This window comes from Rhopilema esculentum, chromosome 7 (genome assembly GCF_057945365.1).
Source record: "Rhopilema esculentum isolate cy_ngs chromosome 7, ASM5794536v1, whole genome shotgun sequence".
NCBI lineage: Eukaryota > Metazoa > Cnidaria > Scyphozoa > Rhizostomeae > Rhizostomatidae > Rhopilema > Rhopilema esculentum.
In genome coordinates this window covers 11,477,867-11,503,650 of record NC_142821.1, presented here as the reverse complement: position 1 = coordinate 11,503,650, position 25,784 = coordinate 11,477,867, and the positions used below count along the sequence as shown (strand labels likewise).

Here is a 25,784-nt window from a genome sequence, read left to right as displayed (position 1 = left end):
AAGCATGCCGGTTGCACAAGAGCCTGTAAATGGTCTCTTCTAAGGTTTGTATAGAATAAAACTCTCCTCAACTTTGAGCGATTTCATAATCTGGAAGCCTTCCTTACTCAGATATGCGATACTGCATAAGGACCTTGGACAATCCTTAACTGTAGGTCGTAATTGAAATGTTTGTAACTCATAATTTTTATCGTTCATTTTCCGGCAAATCTTGCTGATTTATTTCTCTAAACTTCACGGTCTTATCGAAAATTTCCAGTCTATGCCTGTTTCCCTTTTCCAGGAAATGGAATCCCTATGCGCTTTCGAGGTTGAAGGCCCTGGACTTCCCCCTATATACCCTGTGCCATTAGCAGCTGATCCACGCCAGACTGCCGGAGATGTAAAGCAGAATCTACCAGAAGCAAATGCAACTACTGGAATAACCAAACATCATCCTCATTTGGTGTCACCGAGGCAGAATGAAATGCTGAAGACCAAGGCACATTTGGTCATCAGAATGATCGATGGGAGAATTGGGCAAGAGCTGCTTTTGCAGGTAAGGCCACTGACTTAGCGGCTTTGTATTTCTTCACGATGTCTTAATAGTATGGTTCTACTGATACTCACTGCCTCTCCTAAAGCTTTTTCAATATTTTTATCAAAAATTTAAGAACAGGTCAATCGTATTTTCTCCCTTTTACGTAAGGATCGAGCCACATCAGATATCATCTTTCTGCTATCATTTATTCATTATCTCGTGTTTATAGTCTGAAGAGTTTAGGGCGAATTCGTACTTCATTGGGCTGTTTCCGCCATTTCGTGCCAACTTCCAATTTTTCGGTAAAAAAGTTTATTTAGAATTGAATTTCATAATAATAAGAATAAATTGTTAATCACTGAAGCTCTAAAAATTCTATAATATAATTTTTTTTTGAAAGAAACAGGGAATGCAAAAATGATTTAAATGCTTGACAATACGTAAACATTCTAGTTTATTTGTTCTTGTTTCTAAGTAGCTTCGAAAGGCAGCTTTAGAGCAATGAAAAGCTATGTTTATTCAGCAATTCCCTGGCTTTTCCTCTCGATGTAACCGTATCTTGTGATTCCTCTACCTGGAATTACAGAGTGCCGGTGACTCTCTTCACTTCGAATGAACGATAGGGACTCGAACCTCAGACCCTTGGATCTGTGATCTGTGACCCTAGCCACTGAGCAGTCTTCGCAGAATTTTCCATTGCCAAATGCTTTAGACATCTGGCTGTCGTTGATCTTCTTTTCAAGAGAGCAGCAAGTTACTAAAACAATTACTCATATATAAAATTTCACATTGTCTACCTTAAATAACTTCACGGTCGTCTCCATTTTAGTATGAAATGATGAGCTTCATGTGGCTTTGAGTTTCATGTGGCTTTGTTTCGCAAAATGAAATTACTTTGGCTAATAGCATGCATTTCCTTTCTTGGTGACCACGACCAGCTAATCCGTTTGCAATTCTTGATTTTTTTAGGCTTTGAACAAAGCTTTGTCACTCGCAAGTACTGCTGCATCTGCTAATCACTCGGAGCACATGACATGGAACAATTTGCTTATATCCACCACAGGGGTATGACAGTCGTATGACAATCTTGTTATCAATCTAGCTTTCCACAAAGGCACTGTGTCACAAATATGCACCTTTTCTAGTATTGTCTCCTGACATCTTTAGAATTCTTCAATCTTCAAACTTGAGAATAGGCTGTTTCGTTCTCTTACAGAGGCAGATCGTAAATATGACTTTGTTGAAAAATGTATCGTTAGGCAGAATAATTAGTGTTTGGAATACGTGAGTGCCACGCACAGCACTGTTTGTATTCATAATACAACCATAATATATTGGTTGCATCCATTAAGCAATTCGGGTTGGTTATATTTCATTAAACTACACATGTTACTGACTTGTGGAAGTATTTTTGACATCAGCATTTTTTAACAGAAGCATTACTAAAACTTTCCAATTTATTGTTTGTGAGAAAATATGATTACGACTGGCAACCTATTTATTTCGACATATCAGCTTTGATTTGTAGAAAAGGATGGTTCTAAATTGAGACTCATACTTTTAATCTTTTGAGACCGCTCCAAAACGTGTCCAAATACTGCTGTTAAGTAAACGCATTTTTTTTCCGACCATAGTTTTTGAAGACAATTTCTTCAGTTTCTGGCAAAGACATCAACAATATAATGGACCAGTGGATGTATCCTTTGAAATATTTTACTTTCGATATTGACTTTGTAATGATTACTAATTTGTAGCTACAAAACATCATATTAGACTGGTCAATGCAACATCAATGCTGTACCATGCAATGATATCCCAAGCAATGTCCATTCTATTTATAAGAAATAATTTCAATATATATTTACTGTTTTTAGTAGAAATTTCAAACGCTTCGCAAACCACATTGCTGCATATTGCTCGTTGCTTATTTGTTCACATTGTTAATTGAATTGCGTTCAGGTAATAGCAAAAAGTTTCTGTTTCATAATTTATGTCAAAGGTCAGGGTTGGATGTCAAGGGTCGGATTTCATTGGCTTTAAGTCACCAGCTACGGGTCATCATTTTGAAAGAAACTTGAACAAACTGCATGCGATCTTCTCCAGTGATTTCTTACATTATACTTTCACCGTGAAATTCCTATCTAATAAAATATAAATTATCAATGTCCCATATGAAATTTGAAATCAGAGCCAAGAGCTGCATCTGTTTGTGTACCTTTGAATTGTTGTTTGAATTGATTGTAATAGCAAGAGTTGATATTTCATAGTTTATGTGTCAAAGATCAGGGGTCAGATACACGGTCTGGCTTCATTGGACGTGTGTCAAAGGTCATACTTGTGAAAGAAACTGCGGCAAAGTGTTTCTACGCATTTCTATTGATTTCAAGGGTTTTATAAGCAACTGATTTGCTAATGATATATCGTTAATCGAATTTTTGGCCATTTACCTTAAAGGGTGTTTGCTTAACTACGAAAAAGCTGTCATTGTGGCATCACCAAATTTATGGGTAGCTTTACATTTAATAGAAAGCGAAACATAGTTGAACTGGATATCACTCAAGAAATGGGGAAAGGATTTCAGAAATACGTTGTAAGTGATACAAATTCTTTATTACTTGAATTTCAGCACAATTTGCAGAAATGTTTTGCAGAAATAAACTTTCAACTTTCTTCGGAATCTAAAACCAGAATAAAATAATGACCAGAGTCATTCTGCCATTGAACATAGACAAGCTTTCTGGAGAGAAAAAAACCTGCTATGCCACATCCATTCGGGTTGAGAAGATTTCATCGAATATGCAATTTTTTCTAGCTTGAAAAATTTTGTAGCAATTGCGATTGGCAATTGCAACCATTCTGTAGCGAGAGGTTTTCTAGCGTATCATAAAGATGAAATCGCTTCTTTTTTAGAGATATCGTAATAGCTGCTTTTTTAGAATATTGTCGAAGACGTAAAGTCGGATTAGAGTAGAGCAAAACTTTCCGGCGACTGCAAGGGGTTTTTGAATACTTGAGAGATACTTACTTGTATTACATCAAATAAACCTCTGTGGGTAAAGTGGTGTTTCTCGTTGCTGGCCAGGGAAGTGTTCGCAATGGTGGCATTATCTAGTAGGTATTGCCTATTTCATCTTTCCTTGAAACCCTTATATATAGCTATATTTTGTCTCATTTCTTTGCAAGGGTCCACTTGTAGTGTCAATACAAGAACTCGACGGTTCATTTACGCATACAGTACAAGTTGAAGACATTGTGAGTCATCATGAGCTTCCTTGTCACTCCAAAAGTCGAAGGTAAATTCTAATTCTTATAAACGCATTTGTGTCATTCAAATTGCACTTAAACAGCTCCTCCAAATAGACTCCTCCCAATAAAGTGAATCTCTACAACGGAGAACCTAAATTTTCAAGATGCAGACTGTATAGGAATTGTGGTGTCAACGGCTCTTATATTAGGCTCTTATCTAATGCTTATATTTTGATGTTAAACTTGGCAAGTGATAAATAGCATTAGTTTCGTCTCGTGGCAATAGATGGTTCAAGGAATGGTGCTTTTCAATGAATCGTTTTGTAACCATGCATGGTACATGTTACCAAACATAATTCCGGTTCCATAAGGTGCATTCCTCTATGTATGAGTGTAGACTAATTGGGAGATAAGAACCATTGAAAGGGCCTGTCCCGTCGAAAACGTGATATACTTAACACAGTGGAGGATATTCTTGTAGTTGTTTAGAATGTTGTAACTCAGTACAATTATGTTTAAAAACACAAGACAGATATAAAAATGCCTTGAACCATGGGTCTAAGGGGGTCTAAGAATTGAGAGCCAATGAGAATGGTAGTGGAACTTGGGTGTGTTTACTTTTGCATCTTTTCTGCTATATTGTTAAATATTGTTATATTTCTGTTAAATAACTCAACACCTTAATTAACTCGTGATCATGTTTTTAAAATAAATCAAAGCTATTTTTATTTTATTCTATTTTAAATGCAGAAACAAGAAAAAGAAGATTCCACTTGTAACCGGAGAAGAAGTTGACATGGACCTCAGCCAGACCATCGAGTGAGCTTTGTTAGAAGTTCGAATGCAATATAACTCAATAGCCATTCTAGTAATCTTATCTTGAGACTCTGACTTAGCATCTTCAAGAAACAGCCTTTGTATCAAGTCGAGGCTGACTTGAAATAAATTCTCTTCTTATATTTTCTCTCCATGAGCCTCTGTTTCGCTACTGCCTCACTTGTCTGACGCTACAACAGAGACTCATAATCCAAAGTACTCAAAACTGGCGCTCAGGACAACTTTTTGTTCTACCAATCACAGAGCAGCTTTTTAAAATACGGCTTTCTGATTGGCTGGAACATCAATTTCTTTCATAACGAAGTATCTTTATAACCCCCGTGTTGTTAGCGTTACAAAATATCACTACCGAGCATTGGCAGGCTGTTTTCAGAGATTTTGAAAGTGAATTCTATCGCAAAGCGTACAATGAAAAACACCATTAGGCCATTAGGCGCTAGTTTATAGTAAAGAACCAAGTTTAAACAAAACTTTAAACACTCTTTATCTATTATTTGATAAATTACTTTTAAAAAATCAAATTGTCAACTTTTTTATTGGGAAGCCTTGAAACGATAGTGAGACCTGCTAAGATTTAACCAAAAACGATGATAACCAGTTTTGTTAAACAGGACAAGATAAATTTGTATTTCAGCTCTGATTCCCCTGTGCTCTGGCTACGTATCGACCCGGACATGGCTTGGGTACGTCAGGTTGCATTGGAGCAACCAGATTACATGTGGCAGTACGAACTAAGACATGAAAGAGATGTGACATCACAAATCGAAGTAAGTTGTCAGTAGGCACTTTGGGATAGCAGGTTGTATTTGACTGCATCAGTGGTACATAACACGATATGCTTTTGTCTTTATTTTTCAAGCAAAATGGAAGGCAGTTTCCTGGTTTAAAACAGATTTTTACCCCTTACGTACTCTCACGTGGTTCAGACCTTGTCTTTGATGAGAATGTGACATGTTTTGCTAAAACCTATTGAGTGAGCCATCAGCGTTTGTATATACATGCATATTGTCATAATAGGGTTAAAAAAGTTACAAAAATATTATAAACTAAAAGTGTTTTCTCGTTGCGTGTGCAGACTGAGCATCTGTTGCTTTTTCATTGTTGTTTTATCTTAACTTTGTGATTAAAAGTTCTAACAGTGCATTTCTGTTCAATTATTTTCATGTTTCCTGTTTTCAACAGGCAGTAAAAGCCTTGCAAAAATTTCCAAGCTCCCATGCGAAGGCTGCTCTCCTTGATATAGTTAACCAACAGGAATGCTTTCACAGAGTCAGAGCAATGGCTTCAAGTAGCCTAGTCAAGGTATTTTGTAGGGCACTTAAGCATCTAATATATTAGTCTTTGAAGTAGCACGACCTTTTTCTAAAGGTGTTTATATTTTTTGTGGTTGTGATTAGCTCAACGGCGAGAGAGGTCATGTGCCTTAGAGCAAACCTCCATCTGAGCCCTGAACTTTCAGTCCGGATCTGAACCCTAAGCGTTCTTTCCTTAGATTGACAATGTCTTTACCATATGTATCAAAGTAGTATTGGTACAGTGCAAGCATTAGGGCCTTCAGCATTCTCTTTGATGGTTATCGCCTGTAGCATTTAGTGATTGTCGGGTTTTTAAAAGACTGCAAATGGGATAAATATATTGATATATTTTGCTTACAATTTAGAAAACTACTTTGTCATCAAAAGTCTAGATTTTGTAAAACTATAATTCTCCAAGCAAATGCTGCTATTTATCTCGCATTAATTTCCTTTAGATTCTCTCAGATGAGCCTGAAGTTTGGGAAGGCGAGGATACTCTCATTACTTGCTATCAGAAGTTGTATGGTTCTCAGAGCTGTCCCTCTCTTCCAAGATTCAATGATTTTTCAAGTCTGATCTCATATTTTGTGCAAAAGGTATGCTGTTTCTGTTCTGAGACTTAATCCCAGTTATATATGTCATGGTTTTTAAGATCCTTTGAAACTTTTAGGAGCTTGTGGTATTTGTTCATCATAGATAATCGATATGTAGAAAGGAATCTAAAACCTTTGAATGAAGCAAAGAACATTTATTAAAACATCCGACTTTCACCTTACGTCATTTTCCCTAACTTGTTTGATGACTGCCAAATGACTGATTTTTCCCCTTAGGAACTGTCTGTCAACATTTCAAAATACCGAAATTCGCATTTCCAGTGTCCGATGAAGATACTCCAGTTTGTGTTAGACCTTATTAAATACAACGACAATCGATATAATAAGGTATGGTGATGGTTAGAGTTTATCGTTTCATATTTAAAGGTAATGTGTCCAGCTAAAGCAAACGACTCTGCGGGGGTTTTCAAAAACATGTGATTTCTCATGTCATCGGCCCAGCCATTACGGTCGTTCTGTTTATCTACCTTGCTGCGAGGTTAGCTTTTCACGTGGGCAGTTTTGCATCGCAAGAATACTAACCAATAGCAAGCCGTTATTCTGATGGGTGGCTTGACAAGTTGGGTATACGCAGTCCTTTAAATGGACCCACTATTATAGATGGTCTTATTTTTTGGACAGTTTGAGGCACGGAGGTGTTGTTAATGATGTCCCTATTTCATAACTTATCTTTATATTACGTCAGATAGTCAGCTTTCTGAAGGATTGTTGAAATGTTCGAGTTACAAATTTTTCGATTTATGCGACTTTTTCAAAAGTTCTTGAATTATGCCTCTGTTATCCTCGATCTTCTTATTAACTGAACGGCACGTGGAAGTTCAACATTCCATGAACTTATTCGTCTAATATCCCCAACAAATATTGTTGGAAATGTTAGAAGTAACTGCCAAAAAATTACAATAACATCCATTTTTGCATAATTAAAAACATTAAGTACTTGTTTCACCAGCTAATTTCTTGAATTTCGAAAGTTCGAACTAGAAGGGATGTTTTCCTGGGAGAACTGACACTGTTGGTTGAGTTAGGAAAAGTTCAGAGACTCAGATCAAAAGCGTTTTTTTCTAAGTGTTTGTTAGATGATTTAAAGGGAATTGAGATTTTGCACGAATAAAAAAGTTCTATTTACCTGATTTCAATTTAGACAGAGTTGATCGTTCTATAAATTGTTTTTTCGCTAGCCAATAGTTTTTCATAACTTCGGCTAATAAAATCTGTTCTGTTTTGTAAACCTGAGATAACATCTTGAAAGCACATTGTTTTCTTCTAATTTTCCAGCTTGGCATGCTCTTACTTTGTTTTTATTTTTTTGCAAATCGACCCTCAGTGTACTTATAAAACGTTTTCTTAGAAAAAACGTTTAAAGTGTAATTATGACAACAAGATAAAGAACGGGGGGCTAGTATATATACCTTTTCTCATTGATTTTATTTTTGTTTCTTGCTTCTTATACCTCGTTGTTATTCATTTCATCTGTAAGTTCAAACCTATTCTCACTGGGCCTCGTTCTGAATTTTGGCCTCCTTTCTATTAGTTTTCAGATGGGTTCTACCGAAGTTGTTTGATTGATGCTCTTACTAATGCAGTCACGTCAGCTGTAACCATGGTAGCCACTGATAAGTATGTTCACTTTCCTTAAGCTTGGGTTGATCAAGACCTGTCTTTTTTTCTCACAATCAACAATAGAGTTGTTTGTTCTTTAGCTCCCTTCCGAATTAATTTTTTAAATTTTCCTCTCCGAGTTTTTTTTCCAAAACTTTTTTATCCTTTAATGACATAAATTTATACACTTTAGACTACGCTTTCCTGTTGGGTACTGTTTAATAAAAGTACTAGGCAAAGTTTTTGAAAGCCTTAAGAATCTGTTTGAATTTAAACAAAAAAGTCCCGACTTATCTGCACTGTAAGAGTTTAAGTTTCCTTTTTTGGGTTATTAAATCATATAAGGGTTTAGCGGTCACTGATTGGTAAAAAACGAACCAATCAAACGCGGCATTCTTGTACGCACATTACTTCTATTCGCTCCTAGTTTTTTGCTTATGTTATGTTTTATCCGAGTTTTTATGCTCTAAAGCCAAAAATATTTTAGTATGCTATGTGTTTGCATTTCTAGGCCTTTTTCAATTTTGCATTTCCTTTTTTGACATATTTATTTTCTTAGTGATGGCAAACAATTGATACCTGCTCAAGAAGATGCACAGGTGAATATTTTCGTTAAGCAATGATGCTATGTTGCTTCTTTGAATTTCTTTTTTTTGTAAAGTAGTTGTCTCAACTTGAGGCAGATTTCCCAATAACTACCCTGCGTCGAATCTCAATAACAAGTCTCACATACTATAAACTGCTATGAAATGCAGTATTTCTTTTACCCAATTATGTTTGTACCTTCAAATCGGCTTTCAACACTTATACTTTCCCTACACAATCAACGTTTATCTGGAAACTAAAAATTTGTTTTGCTTCCCGATTAGCCGATCTGGGAAGCAAAATAATTTATTTTATTTCACCATTTATTGCATTATCGCTTATATTTTGTCGTAATCCTATACCCTCTCCAATAAACATCCTCTAAGAACTTAAAAACGCATCAACCTTTGTGCTGTTTCAATTTCAAATTGCATTTTTTTACTCTTTAAGTCGGGATTTCTCTTTGGCCCTTTCATATCAATCCCTGTTTCTTTTAACCTATCACTTACTGCAGCCAAGTACCAACAGATCTTCGTTGTATTTAAAGCATCATAATTTTTTCAATTTTTCTTTTTTCGATAGATAAGAATTATATCTATTTTTGCAGCTCATACTTTCTGAAATCGTCAAAAGTCTGAATCTTGAGAAACTTTTGCCAACATATCGATACGCTGTCACACAAAGGTTTGTTTTAAAGTTATTTAAATAGAAAGGTTTACTGTAATTCTTCAGTTCCTTTTCCTTCATTTCCTATTATTTTCCAGGTATCTTACTCACCTGTTCGAATGCTGCTTGAGTTGAGAAATGTTTAAAGGAATCGATGCAATTTTGTGACTAATTATTCCTTGTCTTCAAAGGGAAAGTTTCGATGAGTGTAGTTAGATTTTACCATATTTTGCATTTGTGTTGTTTGTACATTCATCATAAACCCCAAAATGTTTTAACTGACTCTTTTCCTTTTGAAGCGTTTTCCATTGCCTTTCCCTCAGTGCTCCACGTTTTTTTTTCAGCTGCTTGAAAACAATAAGATCCCTGCAAGTGAATGGCCACATTCCTGCTGAATCAGCTATTTTTACAGTTTATGCAGAGTAAGTCAATAATAAGTTATTTTGCATACTTGATGTGATCATACCATTCAGTGCCTAACAGAATCAATAATCATATCAAGATCTTTGGACATCTTGTTCCTGCCGTCAGAAGTCAATTATTCTCTTTTTTGCTACACAAATCACTTTCACAAAGCGGTAAAACTTCATACTATCATGATGAAACTTGTAGCTGAATTGTTTCTCTAAATTCTCAAACAATTGAAAAATTTGAACAAGTCTATCTAAGACCACTTTTTCAGATGTGCCTGCAGAAGTAATTGGATCGACATGGTTTGCCTGCAAGCGCTGCTGTCATTTTCCTCCTTTTTGTCACACTTCAGTCTTTTCTCCTTTCGTTTCCTCTTTCTTTTTCTTCGTCCTTTTCCTCTTTCTTTTTCTTCGTCCTTTTCTTCTTCCTTTTCTTCTTCCTCTTCTTCTTCCTCTTCTCCCTCTTCTTCTTCCTCTTCTTCCTCTTCTTCTTCCTCTTCTTCTTCCTTTTCTTCTTCCTTTTCTTCTTCCGCTTCTTCGTCCTTTTCTTCTTCCTCTTCTTCTTCCTTTTCTGCTTCCTTTTCTTCTTCCTCTTCTTCTTCCTCTTCTCCCTCTTCTTCTTCCTCTTCTCCCTCTTCTTCTTCCTCTTCTTCCTCTTCTTCTTCCTCTTCTTCTCCTTCTTCTTCTTCCTCTTCTTCTTCCTCTTCTTCTCCCTCTTCTTCTTCCTCTTATTCTTCCTCTTCTTCTTCCTCTTCTTCTTCCTCTTCTTCTTCCTCTTCTTCTTCCTCTTCTTCTTCCTCTTCTTCTTCCTCTTCTTCTTCCTCTTCTTCTCCCTCTTCTTCTTCCTCTTCTTATTCCTCTTCTTCCTCTTCTTCTTCCTCTTCTTCCTCTTCTTCTTCCTCTATTTCTTCCTCTTCTTCTTCCTCTTCTTCTTCCTCTTCTTCTTCCTTTTCTTCTTCCTTTTCTTCTTCCGCTTCTTCGTCCTTTTCTGCTTCCTCTTCTTCTTCCTTTTCTGCTTCCTTTTCTGCTTCCTTTTCTGCTTCCTTTTCTTCTTCCTTTTTTTCTTCTTTTTCTTCGTCCTTTTCGTCTTCCTTTTGTCTTCCTTTTTTCTTCATTTCCTTCTTCCTTTTCTCCCTTTCTTCAGTCTACCTTGCGCTTTTGATGAAAAATGACTGATTATAAACAGTGAAATTTCATTTTTGGTCATTTTGAAACGCAGGTATGGCCAGTTCATAGATGTAAGGAAAGTTGCCATTGAATGCTTGGTTGATTTCGTCAGAGGTATGAACAATTGAAATTCAAACTGCTGGTTGCATTCTCAATGTTATTCCATATCCTGTCTGATCTTAAAGATGAATTGATCAATAAATCAGAAAGACTGTTTATTGGTCAAGTTACTATTCTGCCCAACGCAACTTCTCGCTCCACACTACCCAGTTAATTAACTTCTACTTTTCAATTACAAAGTTGTGTACCAAAATCGAATTTTCATGCAGTTAACACTTCACGTGATTATGATGTGCTCCTGTTTATTGTGTGATATTCTATATAATAACTTCTAAACAAGTGAGGTATATGGCAACCTCTTTATAACACAGTGTTAATCTGTAAAATAGATTTGTATCATAACCATATATCATATTTAAGCAACATTACAAACAAAACGCCATTGTTTACACTAGATGCTTGTCTCAGAAAAGAAGCCTTTTAGATGCCTATTTAAACGAAACTACCATAGGTGGTGCCAAGTTTTTGTTTGCATCGATTGTTTCAAGCTATTAAAATTCCTATCAATTGTTACACGATTTTTGGTTGCTCTTTATATATATTTACTTTGTTTTATTTTACTAAGGAACAGGGGAGTTTTGTTCTTTTTCAAACAAGCCATGAATTGTTTACCAGCTTTCCATTCTGATCTCGGCACTATTTGCCAATAAAGTTGTAAGCTATGACGTAATATTTGTATACAGAATGAATTTTTCGTGTATCGTTATCCCATTGCCACTTTCGATCAGCTTACATGAAGGTTTGACTTTGTGTTACTATTCTGATTTAATGTAAACAATTTATTGATTTACAGTTGAATCGAGTGACCGAGATCTCAAATGGCTTCTTGACCTCGTATCGAGAGATAAAGTTCCTGAAGCAAAGTAGGTACAGCTTTCTTAAAAGTTCCAAATATGGAAGCTTTGTCAAATCATAAATGCTATACCCGTCCAGCAGATAAAATCTCTCTGCGATCAAATCCCCAAATAGCTCGTTTTGCCAAAAACAAAATTTTGTGACCTTCTCGATTGGTCACATTTTCTAATTCAAGAGTTAAGGACCCCATTATTTTGAGTTTCAATCAAAATGGGCAAAAACGATCATTATTTTCGTTTATTACTAACTTATAGGCATCATTTTATCATCCATTTTTGTATTCTTTCAGATATCACGTGCTGCGGTCGCTGCACCAAAATCCACCATTCACAAGGAAGTCAGATTCACATTTAAACTCTCTGTGGCTTGTTGAGCGTTTGTGGGAAATTCTCAAGTATGCATATTCGTATTTTACTGCTTCATTAGATGTTTTAATATTTTTAGAATTTAAGTTTTCAAAGGTTTCTCTCGCAGAAACACAAGACGGTAACCAAGTATTGTGTACAGCCTACAAATGCAATGACTTGTCATTTTTCTGAAATAGGAATCTTATTTCTAAGATTAAAGGCTCTTTCGTAACCAGCATGCTTTGCAACTATAATTCAAAGAACCGGCCTAATATCGTACTGCATGAAAATACAAAACACTGTCAATTTCTCAAGACAGCTGCCGCTAAGCATGCCGGTTGCGCAAGAGCCTTTAAGTAGGAGTTTCGTTTACTTTCCTACATTCATTGATTCATTGACATAGAATCAGATATTTTATTGATTTGCCTCGCAGAGGGCTATTGAGTTACGTTTTCTTGATTTTCAGATATATCTATCCATGATGGCCACAATTTTTCACCGTCTTTTTTGTTACCACCTTGAACCCAATGCCTAAATGAGCAAAAGTTTTACCCATTCCGTAAATTTCCATCGAATCATGGTTAAACCACAGAGCTATGCATGATAGAAGTTACTTCCTAAAATGATCTGCTATAAAATCAAGAAAAAGGACTATATAAAGCGAAATTAGAATGATGCTGACTCCTTCTATACTTTTTTATATCGAAATTTTCGATGTTACCCTACATCTGCTCGAGACCTTCGTATATTTTTTGTGCCACAAGTAGAGAACAAATATTTTGTTATTGACTATGCATGTTTACTGGATAGCATTTACTCCAAAGTGCACTAAGACCTGTTGACAGTTTTAGAATATCTACTAAAGCAAGGAATATCCAATTAAATATGTACCATGCGTGCGGTACTTTATCAAAAAACGATAATATAGTAAGCGAATAAATTTAGTACCAGAATGAAATTGTTGATAGTTAAAACACGACGTTTCGGGCATTTGTCCTGGTAACGAGTTCATGCTCGAAACATCGTGTTTTTAACTATCAACACTTATTTGTCTCATTCTTGTACTCGATGTATTTGCCCACTATATTATTAATAGAGCAAGGAATACCTGCTACAGCTATAGACAGCTGGAAACAATTGCTCTATTTAATTCTTCAAAAGTGATAGAATAAAAGTCTGAGCAAAAAGCATTATATCGCTGTAAAGGAAACCACTTTTCTGTATGAACTTGATGCTTGGAAATACAAAAGGTTTATGTTATCTGCGTTGAAAAGTTTACTAAGATGGTCCAAGTTTATACCCAGATGTTGATCCAGATCACACAGAAACAAATTGAAACGCGATTGACTTTGTATTGACCTATCGCTGTACTTTAAAAGCTATTGTGCTTGGGTAGCCCATAAAAGGAAAAACCTCCCATTCACAAAACATGATGTAGCCTCTTACCCATATTTCAAAGATTTAAAGCTTTGGCATTTATATAAACTCTTCTCATTAAACATATTCTTCAAGGATCAATGGATTTTCTCGGCAATTCTTTTCGAAAAAATCGGCAATTTTAAGGCAGTGTATGGATAGACTTGTTTGATTGGTATGGTTTTCAAGTCCTTTTCGTTAGTAGTATAAATCTTCTGGTTGCCAAAGATGCATCATCTCTAGTATAAATCTTCTGTTCAAGAAATCATCAAGTGATGAACTCGACGTGAAGTATCAATAATCTGTCAATTTTCCAAAAATCTGCTAGAGGTAGCCCTCCTCTCTTTTTAAGTAATTACATTTACCTTATTCTCATTCAGTTGAATTTCTCCCTAGCATCGATAGTACCTTTGACTATCAGCTCAGATGTGAAACCATGGAGCTCTACAGCTGTCTTTATGGACGTGTCACCCCGCCGTGTGTACCATCTCAGGGGGTATGAGGTTTTCTTTATACAAATATACCGTCTCTTGAAATCCACAGGTATCTTTGATTAATTTTCTGTGTTTCTCCCGAACACAAATAAGGTTCAAGGGGTATGAGATGGTATTAGTAGGGAGTCTATTTTGTTGATTGGATCTGATACTTGCCTTTTTCATACATTATGTCTGTTGATATTTCTGTCCGCCATGGGGGATATATTAAACATGTTTCTTTCAAGACAGAAATTATCCTATAATGAAAGATTCTGTTCCTTGTATACTTCAGTTGACCGACCCTCGATGAGACGGTGTTTCCAGTATTAATCAATTTGCTTCGATCGGAATGAGCCTTGTTGACAATGTTAAAAATTGTCTTATATATTTATCGTTCCCTTTCCTGACAGACTACAGTTATTTGGCCTAGCAATAACCGAAGCATTTTCAAAAATACCTATGGGAAACCTATGTTTTCATCTAGTAACCCGCGTCACAATTGGTATTTTCAGCTAGTTACCCGCGTTACAATTGGTGTTTTCGTCTAGTAGCAGGCGTCGCAAACTAACCCGCGTCACTATTGGTACGGATGTAGTGCGTTTTCAAATAAATGCCACAGCTTTATTTAACATCGTTTTAGAGTGGAAGCAACGTAGAAACGAACGAATGCTTTGCTATTGCATGTTTAAGTGGAAGTAACGAATCAAATGTTATGTGAAAGAAAAAACCGTTCGAAAGCTTTCATAGCTAATTTAAAAAACCTTCTTTACAGAAATAGGAAAAGGAATACTTTGCAATTTTTTATCATGGATACTACTGCCTACCTAACTTCTACGTGTTCTTCTTTAATTTCAGTTTGGAGTCGTAATCGACCTTAAAGAGAGAACAGCTACATCTAATATGTCGCCAAAGCCACGTCCACATTCACCAGTAAGTTCTAACCTGATTTTGGATCCAGTCGAAATACTATTGTAATTGAACCATATCTTTTATGATATGTAAGGGATAAATTATATGTGGAATTTATAACACGTCTAGCAACTTTGTTATCAATAGTTGGAGCGCCTTCCTCTGACAGTTTCAAACCACTTCTCGACATACTATTGTTGCTTCCAAAATTCGGACACATTTCCCCAGTACAGTGTTAATTTGCGTTCTTGATACATTCGAACAGCTATCAGTGACTAAATTTTAACAAGCATCAAACAGCGCATTGGAACAGCATTGTAATTGTGGGCAGGAGGGGGGGTTACATTATGAACTGGAGTTTGAAATAAATAATTACATAGTGCGGGGCTGCCCCGTCATGTAACTCAAACAAAAACCGTTTTCTTTTCAAGACGCAATGAGTCCACTATGAGCAATAAATTCCTTTTTATTTTGCTGATAGGATGCCGTGAGTAGGTAGTATTAAAAGGAAGTGAAATTCGTCTCATATTATCGTTCTTTCTGGGACCATATCAGGATTCAAGTCTTTTGGATACAAGTAACCTTTTATTTGCATTAATCTGAGCAGAAATTTTGTGTCAAATGTATTGCAGCGATAACTAACTCCATTCCCGTTTATGTAGTCTGCTTGATTTGTGGATGTTGCACTAATAGCCTCGAGCTAACTGAGTCAGTAGAGCTTTCAAAAGTTTAACAAATAATGCTTGAAAAGTTCCAATAATTTCTGTGTATCTTACATTTATTTTTCATTGTTTCAATTTCTTGCCCAATTTTAATTAATGCATCAAAACTGCGCGTAACATAACTCAACTACCGATCCACTCCCTGTGTTTCTATTTATTCAAACCAAAAACAAACAAGCTTGGTCTCTCCCCCTTATCTGCCAAGCTCCTCCCCCCTTTCCCCTATCAGGGCTTAGCTATAGACCACTTAGCCTTTCCCTTGCATCACCAACTAAAATAGGATCCATTTGGTGTGCAGTATACCATAAATTTACTCCGCAAATTCGTTGACGCCCCACTTGCTGCACTTGACGCCCTATTTCCTCGACGCCCCACTTGCAACACTTGACGCTCTGGAACCCAGGGTATTCGTGCATGTATGTCTTCAACGCAGGACATTTATCACTCGTAGCCTTGCATGCGTCAGGTCGTTAAATTGGCCCCTTTTTGTTGAAAGCATAATTTCTTCTTCAAACCTTACCAGAGATCTGAAATTGTCGTTATTGACTTTGAATCCAGCACATGAGGTCTCTAGCGCAAGAAGCTTGTGCGTATTGTTTAGGCCACATGACGATGGGTTGTTAATTTCTACAATGCTCTTCTGTGTAATCTTTTGCTGTGAATTTAATGGTATTATTGTTTTTTAGGCCGTGCATTATGGTTATGAAGAGGAAAATATTGCCAAAAAGACACTAAAACGAAAGTTTCCTTCAACGACATCATCTCCATTGCCAGGTAAAGCATATCTTTACTTATTTGTGTTTGGCATATCATAGCCAATTGTTTGTTTACAGTGTGGCTCTTGCAATGGAATAAAGATGTATGACGTGTCTTCAGAGCTGTTTTGACTTCCTCAGTAAAAACCAAGCTTAATTTTGTCCGTTTACATGCTATTCAATATATTGATGCGTTTTCATTGCATTAAACGTTTTTCGTCTTAAGAGTTTTGCCGTCTTGTTTTACACACCAAACAATGTTTGTACTTGTACCGTCCTACTTTTAACTTGTGAGTTGGTACCATGGACAGCTCTGCTTATACGACATAGAGCTCTCTTTGACAGACTGTAAAAAATGATCTTTAAAGACTCATTTTTAACAATGAGCCTTTGCGCGCTTGGCCAGTTGTCCAGGCGACGATACAGATAATGGCGGTAAACTTCTACGGATCAACCAAAATTGTCTTTCTGAAAATGCATCATGGGATGCCTACAGTGCATAATGGCTCATTGTTGGCAATGAGTCTTTAACAGTTGTTTATAATATAGTATAATAATATAATAATACATGTTTATACAGGATACGCCTTTTCAGTACAAGTAAAGTACTGCTATCAATAAGGGTCCTGTTTATATTCGCATTAACCGTAAGACTCAGAGTTGCGATTTAAACTGCCTTGCTCTATACATTTAAGCGTGTATGCATTGTAAGATCTACTTGGTGAAAAAATAAACCATCATTTAGTATTTAGTAACAGTGACATAATTATGCTTTTTAATAGACTACGTTGACTCTAAACCAAACACGCCAATGAACTCAGAATTGAGTATGACTGCTGGCAACAAGCTTAAGCTGAAGATCAAGTTAGGGGGTGATGATGCAAGTGGGGCGGAAAGTGGTGCTGAAACACAGTCCCCGATGCCAAGCCATGAGCTGATTGGCGCAACAGGACTAACAGAAGAACAGCTTGCTAGGAAGTTCAAAAAGAAAAAGAAGAAGAAGCACAAGCACAAGGATAAAAAGGACAAAGATTTTGATTCGGATAGACTCGGTAGATTAAGTACGGATGGAAGTGTACCCCCGTCACCTTTTGATAACTTTATGTAAATGTCAACCTTAACACAATCAAAGAAACATCATATCTGAATTGAGAATCTGCCACCTTAAGGACCTGGAAAACCAATATTTGAAACGTTTTTCCTGCCTGTTGATAACATTAAACATGATTTTAATCATTTTGGCCCAAATAGCAATAGGTAGGCCTAACCTTGATTCTAGTGAAGATAGATAGTGAATATTTCGATAACCTGCTTTGTTTTTATCCAACATTTATTGCTCCAAAACCAGGTTTTTTGTATGAACAATATTTGAAGAGACTTGTCAATCTAAAGTTTTAAATTCTCTTATTATGAGTAAAATACATGGTCTTCTCAAAATAATCATTTTTGGTGGAACCTTTTTACTTCGACATCAAATTATGCTCTGCAACGCTAAGAACAACTAGCAAATAGTTTGTCTACCTTGGTCATAGCCGATTTCTGCGTTAAGCAGTTTCGCGACCTTGAGACTCTAGGGCAGGCTTTAGACATCCCAGAGTGTTTTATTTTTTGAAAGATCGCCATTTTGTGAAAACATGCAAGACGATATTATGCAATTGCACATTTATTATACAAAAGTTTTACCTTCTAAAACCAATACATTTTTTCTTTATGGGACCAGAAAAAACAATAGAGTGGACAAGATAAGTTTTTGGTGTTCCTAGAGTAGTGAATTTTGACTTTCGAGGCTTTTGAGATGTGAAAAAAAGCAAAACTACAGGCTTAAAAATACTGTGTTTTTTTAACTGGAAATTTTTATCACCAAACACACTTTTTCATATTTGAAGAAACCAGAAACAGCTATGGTAATCTACCAGACTTGTTATTGATGACCTTTGGATTGGGAATTTCACCTATAACGAGGTTGCCTAAATTGTGAAAAAATGCAAGACTAAAGGCTTGTCAAATAGGTCTTTTTTCGATTTGAAGTTTTCCTTCAAAAATTACATTTTTTATATTCTTTTAAAACCAAAAAGAACCAAATGAAGAAAAGACCAACTTGGTTTTTAGTGTTCTTTGTGTGAAGAATTCAAGCATTTTTCGCATAGAGAAAAGGCTTGCTTAAAAAGAAAACTTATAATTACGAACCAACTTGTTTGTAATTCATGGGACCAGAAAATAAATTAACAATGGTCCAGACTGGTTAAAAAGCGACCTTTCAGTAGAGAATTAAGTCCTTTTGAGGTTTCTATTTTGATGCAAAAAGCAAACCTTAGGAATTATCAAATGTTTCATTTTTAAAATTGAGTATTTTTATTCCAAAACCATTTTTATTTTGATAATGAGGCGGAAAACAACCAAGGAATATACCAGATTGGTCATTGTTAATCGTTGTGTAGAAATGTTAAACTTTGTCATCAGTTTCGTTGTATAGAGATCATCATTTTTTTGCATTACAATGCTAAACCAATAGTAGTCAGGCCCTCCGACGAAAGGGGGCCGGGGGGCATGCAACCCCCCCCTCCCCCCACTTTTTGCAAAACAATAGAGCTTTTTAACAATTATTTTGTATGATTGTTAAGATCTCCCTTGCCCCCCCCCCCACTTTCCAACCTGCGACGGAGCCCATTGTAACTTCTAGGGAAATATGCTTCTCTACAATGTCGAGACCTTGACTTTAAACAGACCATGGATCAAGCTTGCTCAAGTACCAAAGATTAAGGCAAAATCACAGAAAATCTTTCGAACAATTTCCAAAATTATTAATGTATACAATAGCTGCATTCCTCAGCTAATAACTATTTGACTGGAATGTGTTCTGATTATATGTACTACTTGTAAATATTTAGAGCTCCTGTAATTATAAAGCTTGATCTGTGTTTATAAACAACACCTTTAAAATACAAGTCAAATAATTCTAGCAACTGACGCTACAAAAGGGCAAAGGCAAACTTAAGAACAGAGTTTTCTTTGGTCGGTTGGGAAAAAAGTTAATTTTTTGCAAAACTCCTTTGATAGATTATGAATTGTTTGTAACTTTTAACATCAAAATTCAATGAAGAGCCAGCTTTGGAAGTTTCCAAATGGACCTCCATGGCTAATGATAAAGAGTCTTAGAGCCATGTCTTTCGCCCAATTTTTTGCAAGGCAACCGCCCTTTAGGTACAAAATCTTTTCTTCAACAAATTAGTGTCCTTGCCCCTTCCCTACACTTGAGACTCCCTCTAAATAAAATGCATTTCTTACAGTGCTTTTTTAGAGATTTGTCAATACCACAAGCCTGGAGGTGGAGATGAAGCCATCATACCCCATTTTGACAAGGCCCAAGCTAAGAAGGGCGGCTATGACAATCTGCTTCAAAGACGGAAAGTTCTGCATCAAAAGAGCCGAATTTTTCTAACTTGTCAGAAAATAACTATTTCCTCATCCTCTTGTAGGCAAACAGGACCTGGCCACAGGAAAGCTTGCAATTTTCTTGCCCTTGGATGTCATTTGGCAATCTCTATTTAGATGTTTCGCAAATGCACTAATTTAAACTGGCAAAGTCAATTGTTCATTAACAGGGTTCTGTAGTCAACAGAGAAAGGTGTTTTTTTGCATAAGACAAGCTGATGAAATATGCATGCATGGATTTCAAGGTTTATTAGTATCAAAGCTCTCATTTGCATTTCCCTATTACTTCTCTAGTGCTGCACAATAGAGCAAAGTGTTAACTAGGGAGGACACGTTTATTCTTTGGAGCTTTTTTAAATAAATACTTTATCTTTAAACCTTACATCTTTAAACCAATGGTGTTAATTTTATAGGTGTTTTAGGGCCAGTCCCCTAATCAATATGGCTCCAAAGTTTTACCTCAGCATTTGATTTGTTTATATAGGACAAAGGAGTGAAAATGCTGCTCAACAACAATCTTATAAAACACACTGTGCATGCCCTACCACTCGCAGAACTTAATGTCCACCATCGATATGATTCTTTGATTCCCCATTTGATGAAAAAGCTGTTTAAAAAGCTAAAGCTGATCAGCTATGATTTCTGTTCTGTCCCCAGCCTGGTGACAATTCTATGTATCTCTTCTAGCCTGTTTTCCATATCATCAATGCGATTTTCAATTCTCTGCTGTGTCATGGCCAAGTTTATTTTACCAAATGAATGCTCACTGTTTGAGCCTGTGACTCCTTTCAGCAATGAAACAATGTAAGACCAAAAACACCATGCAATTATGACTAGTGCTGACTGTAATGGGTAGGTTAAGACGATTTCAAATACATACCAGAATGCACCAGTCATGAGGACAAGCCTTGGATGAAAAATATTTAAATTATGGCAAGCTTGTAATGCTAAATTACACATCATTTTGTGGTTATGGAGTTTAAAAAGGTTCAGACTAGAAACGTTTTTATTCACTTTAATTTTAATTTACTCCAGCAACAGCACAGTCAGTAACAGCTGCATATATCTTTAAAATTAAACAACAACCCCTGGCTCAGCATTACAAATTAAATTGAAGGAACAAAAAAACTGTCAAAACAATGTCACTAACACACTTATATGATATTAACATCAATATGGACCATGACATGGCCTTTCAATCCAATGTTCTCAAGCAATGAAAACTTGTGACTATGTCATTGTCCACTCACTTCGTACTCATTTATTGACCATGCTGTGACCATGACATTATTTGTGGTATTGCATACCACAAGATGCCCTTTACTATTGTTTTCAACTCTGCTCATTTGAGCCACACAGACTCAGCTTTCCCATTCTAAGCATAGATTTTTTATCACATTACAACATCCTTATGTTATCCTAACTCATCCTTTGTGTGCAAATTTTATTTTCTACATAAGTATTTCAATTTGTAAATCACTTCTGTTCAGAAAATAGTTATGCAGGCCACATACTGTCTCTCTCACTGGCTCTGTGTTCTCCATACATTAATAAGGACTGGTTGAGTTGGATATAACCCTTAAATCATTGGATAGCTACATCAATCATTGTTCTGATGTACACGAAATAGGACAATACATAACAACTATCACAATCCATCTTATTGAAACAATTTCAGCAGCCTAAAACTCCTGATTGTTTGCTATCATTATATCAACTCCCTATCATAAAATTGCAACTAACAATGTTCTCATGATAAAAAGAGATGTTAAGAGCTTGAACAATGGCAAAGGAAAGATGAACTGTTCAAAACAATTTGAAAAAACAAGGACTTGTTTATATGAGCCAGGGTATCCTCCCTAGGGCGTTTCTACATAAGAAAGAAAATAAAAATATATCCTGGTCAGGTGGGAAAGAGATTTTCTAAAGATGGATGAGTAAGAACATCTGGGTTCTAAGTTTTCAGAAAAAGCAACTACTAAAATTTGATAATATAAACGATGACAAATTGCTAATGTTAGCTAACTACACAGGAGGATTTTCTTATGCAAATACAAAGATAAAATGTGTACGTAACTCCTGTAGGAGGAAACCCCAGCTCATGAACAGTAATAAGAAATTCTGACATGTGGGAAGTGATCAAGTCAGATGGATTGCTCTTATTTTTAGTTTGAGATGTCTTATTCGTTTAAAACAGGAATGAAAGACTCAATAGCACAGTGGGCCAAAAGCCAAAACACATTTTAACCCTGATTCACACCAGTGAGAAACGATATTCTCACTGACTTTTCAGTTAAATAAACTGTTATCTCACTGAGGTGTGAATGCCTGAATTTTTTCTCACTGAAGCATTTTCAGTGAGATTGTCAGTGAGAATAATATCAAAAAGTTTTGATATTTATCTCACTGACTTTCTCACTGAACAAAGGAAAACGCTAATCTCCGTGGCGCCAACACATTTTATGCACTGCATCACTCTGAACAATGGAATTTTTCTCCTCGTTTTCAAACAATGCTACGTCACTACCCTTCCTATAAATTTCCAAGAGGATTTAATCCTGAACTAGTGAGCTAGCAGCTATGGGAAAACAAATAAATGCGACATTTGTCCTCAAAGCACATTCCTTGCAGTAACTTATGGAACTGGCCATGCTGCTTTCGAACACTAAAAATATCCCACACCCAAATCTTCCATTTTGTTTACGTAAATGAGATCTTCAAGATCTTTGAACTAAAACAAGAGCAAAGGCTGCAACTTCGAAATCGTTGTCAGAACTTCTATCCATTTAACAAAATCTGAGTCATTTTCTCACTGCGTGAGATAACCCAATGTGGACTCTGTGTTCTAACTAGAACGATTTTGGGTTTGAAATAGTTTCACTGGAAAATTTATTTCACTCAGTGAGAATATTGTATTCTCACTGGTGTGAACCAGGCTTAAGGTTGCCGGCCAAACAGGATAAACATTTGATGAACACACTTTAAAAACACAATAATGTAAAATGGTCTCGTGGGCAAGATAAAGTTACACGCCAGCCGGATGTACCCTGCAGGCCTTGATTTTGACACCTAAGATTTAAAACAATATTACATATTATGAATATAAAACAAACTAAATTTGTATCAGCTTCATACCATCTAAAGCAGAATTTTGGTCCTCCAAGGATATAAGAAGTGTATCCAACTGCTCCAAAGCTGACAAAGTTCCAAAAGCTGCAGAGCCGTATGAGAATCAGTGACAGAGCAACAGCATAAACAAAAATTACAAATGATATTGTTTCCTTGTCTTGCTTTATGATATTCCATGGGTGCCAGGGGGCTGAAAATATAGAAATATCACTCATTTCACTATAGTAATTATCACAATTACTAACGTAAGAGAACCAAATATATAATATACAATAAGAGCATTATAATAATTACTTTATACTTATTGCAATTTTGTCTAAAAGATGGTCAATATTTGAAATTTTTTTAATGTTGAAGTTCATCAGCAAGATTTAGACACAACAATCTCTAGAGGAATATTTAAAGCATTAAGGATTGATTATAAATAATTTTACGTTAAAAAGGACATTTCAAGTTTTAGAATAAAAGAAATCAGTTGTTAACCATATTTGAAAAGATTTGCAAGTGTGGTACATCAACTCAAAACTGAAGGATCACAAATGAAAAGACACCATTAGTTGCACCAGTAATAATACAAGACTATTAAGTCATTGGCAACTTTGCCTGACTGCAGGGTACATCCTTTTCCAATTAGATCCCAGGTGTGCAAGAGCAAAATTTTGAGTGTGCAAGTGTACATTTTGGTATGAATGTGCACTTCAAATGTGCACATTAGTGGGGACAACTTGCAAGACAGCAAGAGCCCAAGGATAAAAAGGATATCAAACAAGAAGTGAAATGAATGTATGAGTTTATGCAAGATTCAGACCAATGCAAGATTATGTGGATCTTGAAGAAACTTAAATCTTCATTTGACCTTAGCAAAAGGACACACCAGTGTCATGCCCAGATCTCAAAATGCCACACCTTTACCAGGTGCGCAGTGAAATTTTTGACAAAAATTCTTGGGTGTGCACTTGTCATACTTTGCAGTCTGGCTGGGGTGCCAAAGTGATGTTTAAATAAATAGATGCCTACAAGAAAACATTACCTCCTTCACCCAGAAGATTGTCACATTTTTTTCTGGTGAATGCCATAATATGTCGGTCTATAATCAGCCAGCCTTCTTTAACGTGCAAGCTAGCTCTACATACAGCAGGCAATGTTGTGTTTTTTATAAAAGAAATTATGACAAGTGGATTCAATGGCTGAGATTTCAAGTTTTTCCAATCTCGACTAAATTTATCGTAACGAATTGCTCTCTTCCAGCTTTTCTGAATACTGGACCTCAAAAGATCTAGAGTTTCTTCTACACCGAGCTTCTTCAAAGCATCTTCCCATGGCCAAGATGGCTGCGGCCTACCATCTTCCCCTCCTCCATTTCTGAACGACTCTGTGCGACGTTCAGGGTGGCCATAGGCATCCCAGTCCTCTTGAGAGCATGATACATTTCTCTCCAATAAAATTCCTACATGAAAGAGAATAAGCAACGCATATTTCTGCATTTTAGAATGGGCGTCTGTGCTCTTCACGTACCTCAACAAACGGTTCGCTCGTTAGGCCGAAAGAATCACTAACAGTTCCCTGTGCGCAATAAACATCCAGGTTGTCCATTAGTAACAGAGAGTGGAAACGAGTTTATAGAGATATCATAAAATTATAAAATTAGCACTATTATTTGTTATTCAAAGTTGGTCAATTATTACTTTGTCAAATCTGAAAAGCCTTCAAACGGAAAATTTTTCAATCCAAAACTCAACCAAAATCGACACCAAAATTGATAAAACCAAGTTCTTAGCAGAATCGAATTAACATTACGTCTTAAGTCACCACTCCATTCATTCAATAATTTCATTTATTAATTTCCTTCACTTATAACAGTCCTGCTCTATAGCCAGCAGCGTGCACATCTCTCCCTATGCCGCATTCAGCACTTTTAGAGAGAATGGTAGACAGTAATTCTCATTTCGTCTAAATTCGGTGAGAAAACGTTGGGGAAAAGAGCACTATTCTGGAAAGGTCTTCTTTGTTTGCAACTGCTTTTACTTAACCAGAAGTTACTTAATAAGCGCTCCCTATCGGAAAATTTGGCGCTCCCTATCGGAAAGTTTGGCGTTACCTGTTGGTAAATATGGCGTTTTCTGGTAGTGACACAAGCCCGTAGGCAGGCCTGTGAAGTAGGGGTGGCAACTCCCCATTCTCAAAGGCAGCCGAAGATTAAAGTGAAATTATTTGTAGGTTTGGGGGAATTAATGGAAGCATCTTTAGCAATAAAACAACTTTCTCCCTTTAAATTTCTATTCAGATAGAAAACTTTCCAATCTTATGTCTTCCATCGAAATCTTATTATCAAACGCCAGGCATGGAAGATTGCACTCCCTCTCTGCTCGCAAAGAATTTTGTTTAGGGGAATCTACCCTTGTTAATGTAATGTTAATGTTAATGTAGAAATCAAGAACTCCTTACAGTCCTTATGTGTTGAAGTGAAGCCAGCAGTAAAAATTAATACGCTGCCCTTGTTAGTTTGAATCCCCCCTTTTCCGCCAAATCACTGTTGGACTTTTAGTTCTATCATTTTTGTTTCGAAATCATACACTCAACTTGAAGCTTTGAGCGTGAGCTCTTTCGACTTTAACCAATACACAATAAAAATTCAAAGCTTAAAACTTACGACCTTGATTGTGAGTCTTAGCTTTGCTTTGCTT

The 25,784-nt window shown here is 36.3% G+C and overlaps 2 protein-coding genes across 2 annotated transcripts in view; one reads left to right on the top strand and one right to left on the bottom strand.

The window, feature by feature from the left end:
* Positions 1 to 17,674, top strand: part of LOC135683129 (transcription initiation factor TFIID subunit 2) — a 30,620-nt gene extending 12,946 nt beyond the window's left edge. The window contains exons 14-34 of the mRNA XM_065198301.2: positions 284 to 538; positions 1,490 to 1,585; positions 2,155 to 2,216; positions 2,999 to 3,110; positions 3,704 to 3,813; positions 4,517 to 4,585; positions 5,238 to 5,370; positions 5,786 to 5,905; positions 6,354 to 6,494; positions 6,729 to 6,839; positions 8,044 to 8,129; positions 8,671 to 8,710; positions 9,304 to 9,380; positions 9,707 to 9,784; positions 10,992 to 11,053; positions 11,853 to 11,922; positions 12,204 to 12,308; positions 14,074 to 14,173; positions 15,009 to 15,083; positions 16,471 to 16,558; positions 17,322 to 17,674. Coding sequence (XP_065054373.2) covers positions 284 to 538; positions 1,490 to 1,585; positions 2,155 to 2,216; positions 2,999 to 3,110; positions 3,704 to 3,813; positions 4,517 to 4,585; positions 5,238 to 5,370; positions 5,786 to 5,905; positions 6,354 to 6,494; positions 6,729 to 6,839; positions 8,044 to 8,129; positions 8,671 to 8,710; positions 9,304 to 9,380; positions 9,707 to 9,784; positions 10,992 to 11,053; positions 11,853 to 11,922; positions 12,204 to 12,308; positions 14,074 to 14,173; positions 15,009 to 15,083; positions 16,471 to 16,558; positions 17,322 to 17,647 — 2,316 coding nt within the window. The 3' untranslated portion in view covers positions 17,648 to 17,674. The remainder of the gene's footprint in view (positions 1 to 283; positions 539 to 1,489; positions 1,586 to 2,154; positions 2,217 to 2,998; positions 3,111 to 3,703; positions 3,814 to 4,516; positions 4,586 to 5,237; positions 5,371 to 5,785; positions 5,906 to 6,353; positions 6,495 to 6,728; positions 6,840 to 8,043; positions 8,130 to 8,670; positions 8,711 to 9,303; positions 9,381 to 9,706; positions 9,785 to 10,991; positions 11,054 to 11,852; positions 11,923 to 12,203; positions 12,309 to 14,073; positions 14,174 to 15,008; positions 15,084 to 16,470; positions 16,559 to 17,321) is intronic.
* Positions 17,675 to 19,384: 1,710 nt separating this feature from the next.
* On the bottom strand, positions 19,385 to 24,640 carry LOC135683130 (uncharacterized). Its single transcript, XM_065198302.2, has 3 exons — positions 24,131 to 24,640; positions 23,107 to 23,290; positions 19,385 to 20,878 (listed from the first exon to the last, which is right to left on the bottom strand). Exons 1-3 carry the CDS (start codon positions 24,582 to 24,584, stop codon positions 20,605 to 20,607), a joined length of 912 nt encoding a protein of 303 aa, XP_065054374.2. The 5' UTR covers positions 24,585 to 24,640; the 3' UTR covers positions 19,385 to 20,604.
* Between the last annotated feature and the right edge of the window lie 1,144 nt (positions 24,641 to 25,784).

Bases quoted from the DNA above. Each gene is read 5' to 3' on its own strand.
- LOC135683130 (XM_065198302.2), bottom strand. From the start codon at position 24,584: ATGCAGAAATATGCGTTGCTTATTCTCTTTCATGTAGGAATTTTATTG. The intron at 23,291-24,130 runs GTAATGTTTTCT...CTATATTTTCAG, and splicing joins CAATCTTCTGGGTGAAGGAG to CCCCCTGGCACCCATGGAAT. The intron at 20,879-23,106 runs GTATGAAGCTGA...TTTTCATCCAAG, and splicing joins CCAAAATTCTGCTTTAGATG to GCTTGTCCTCATGACTGGTG.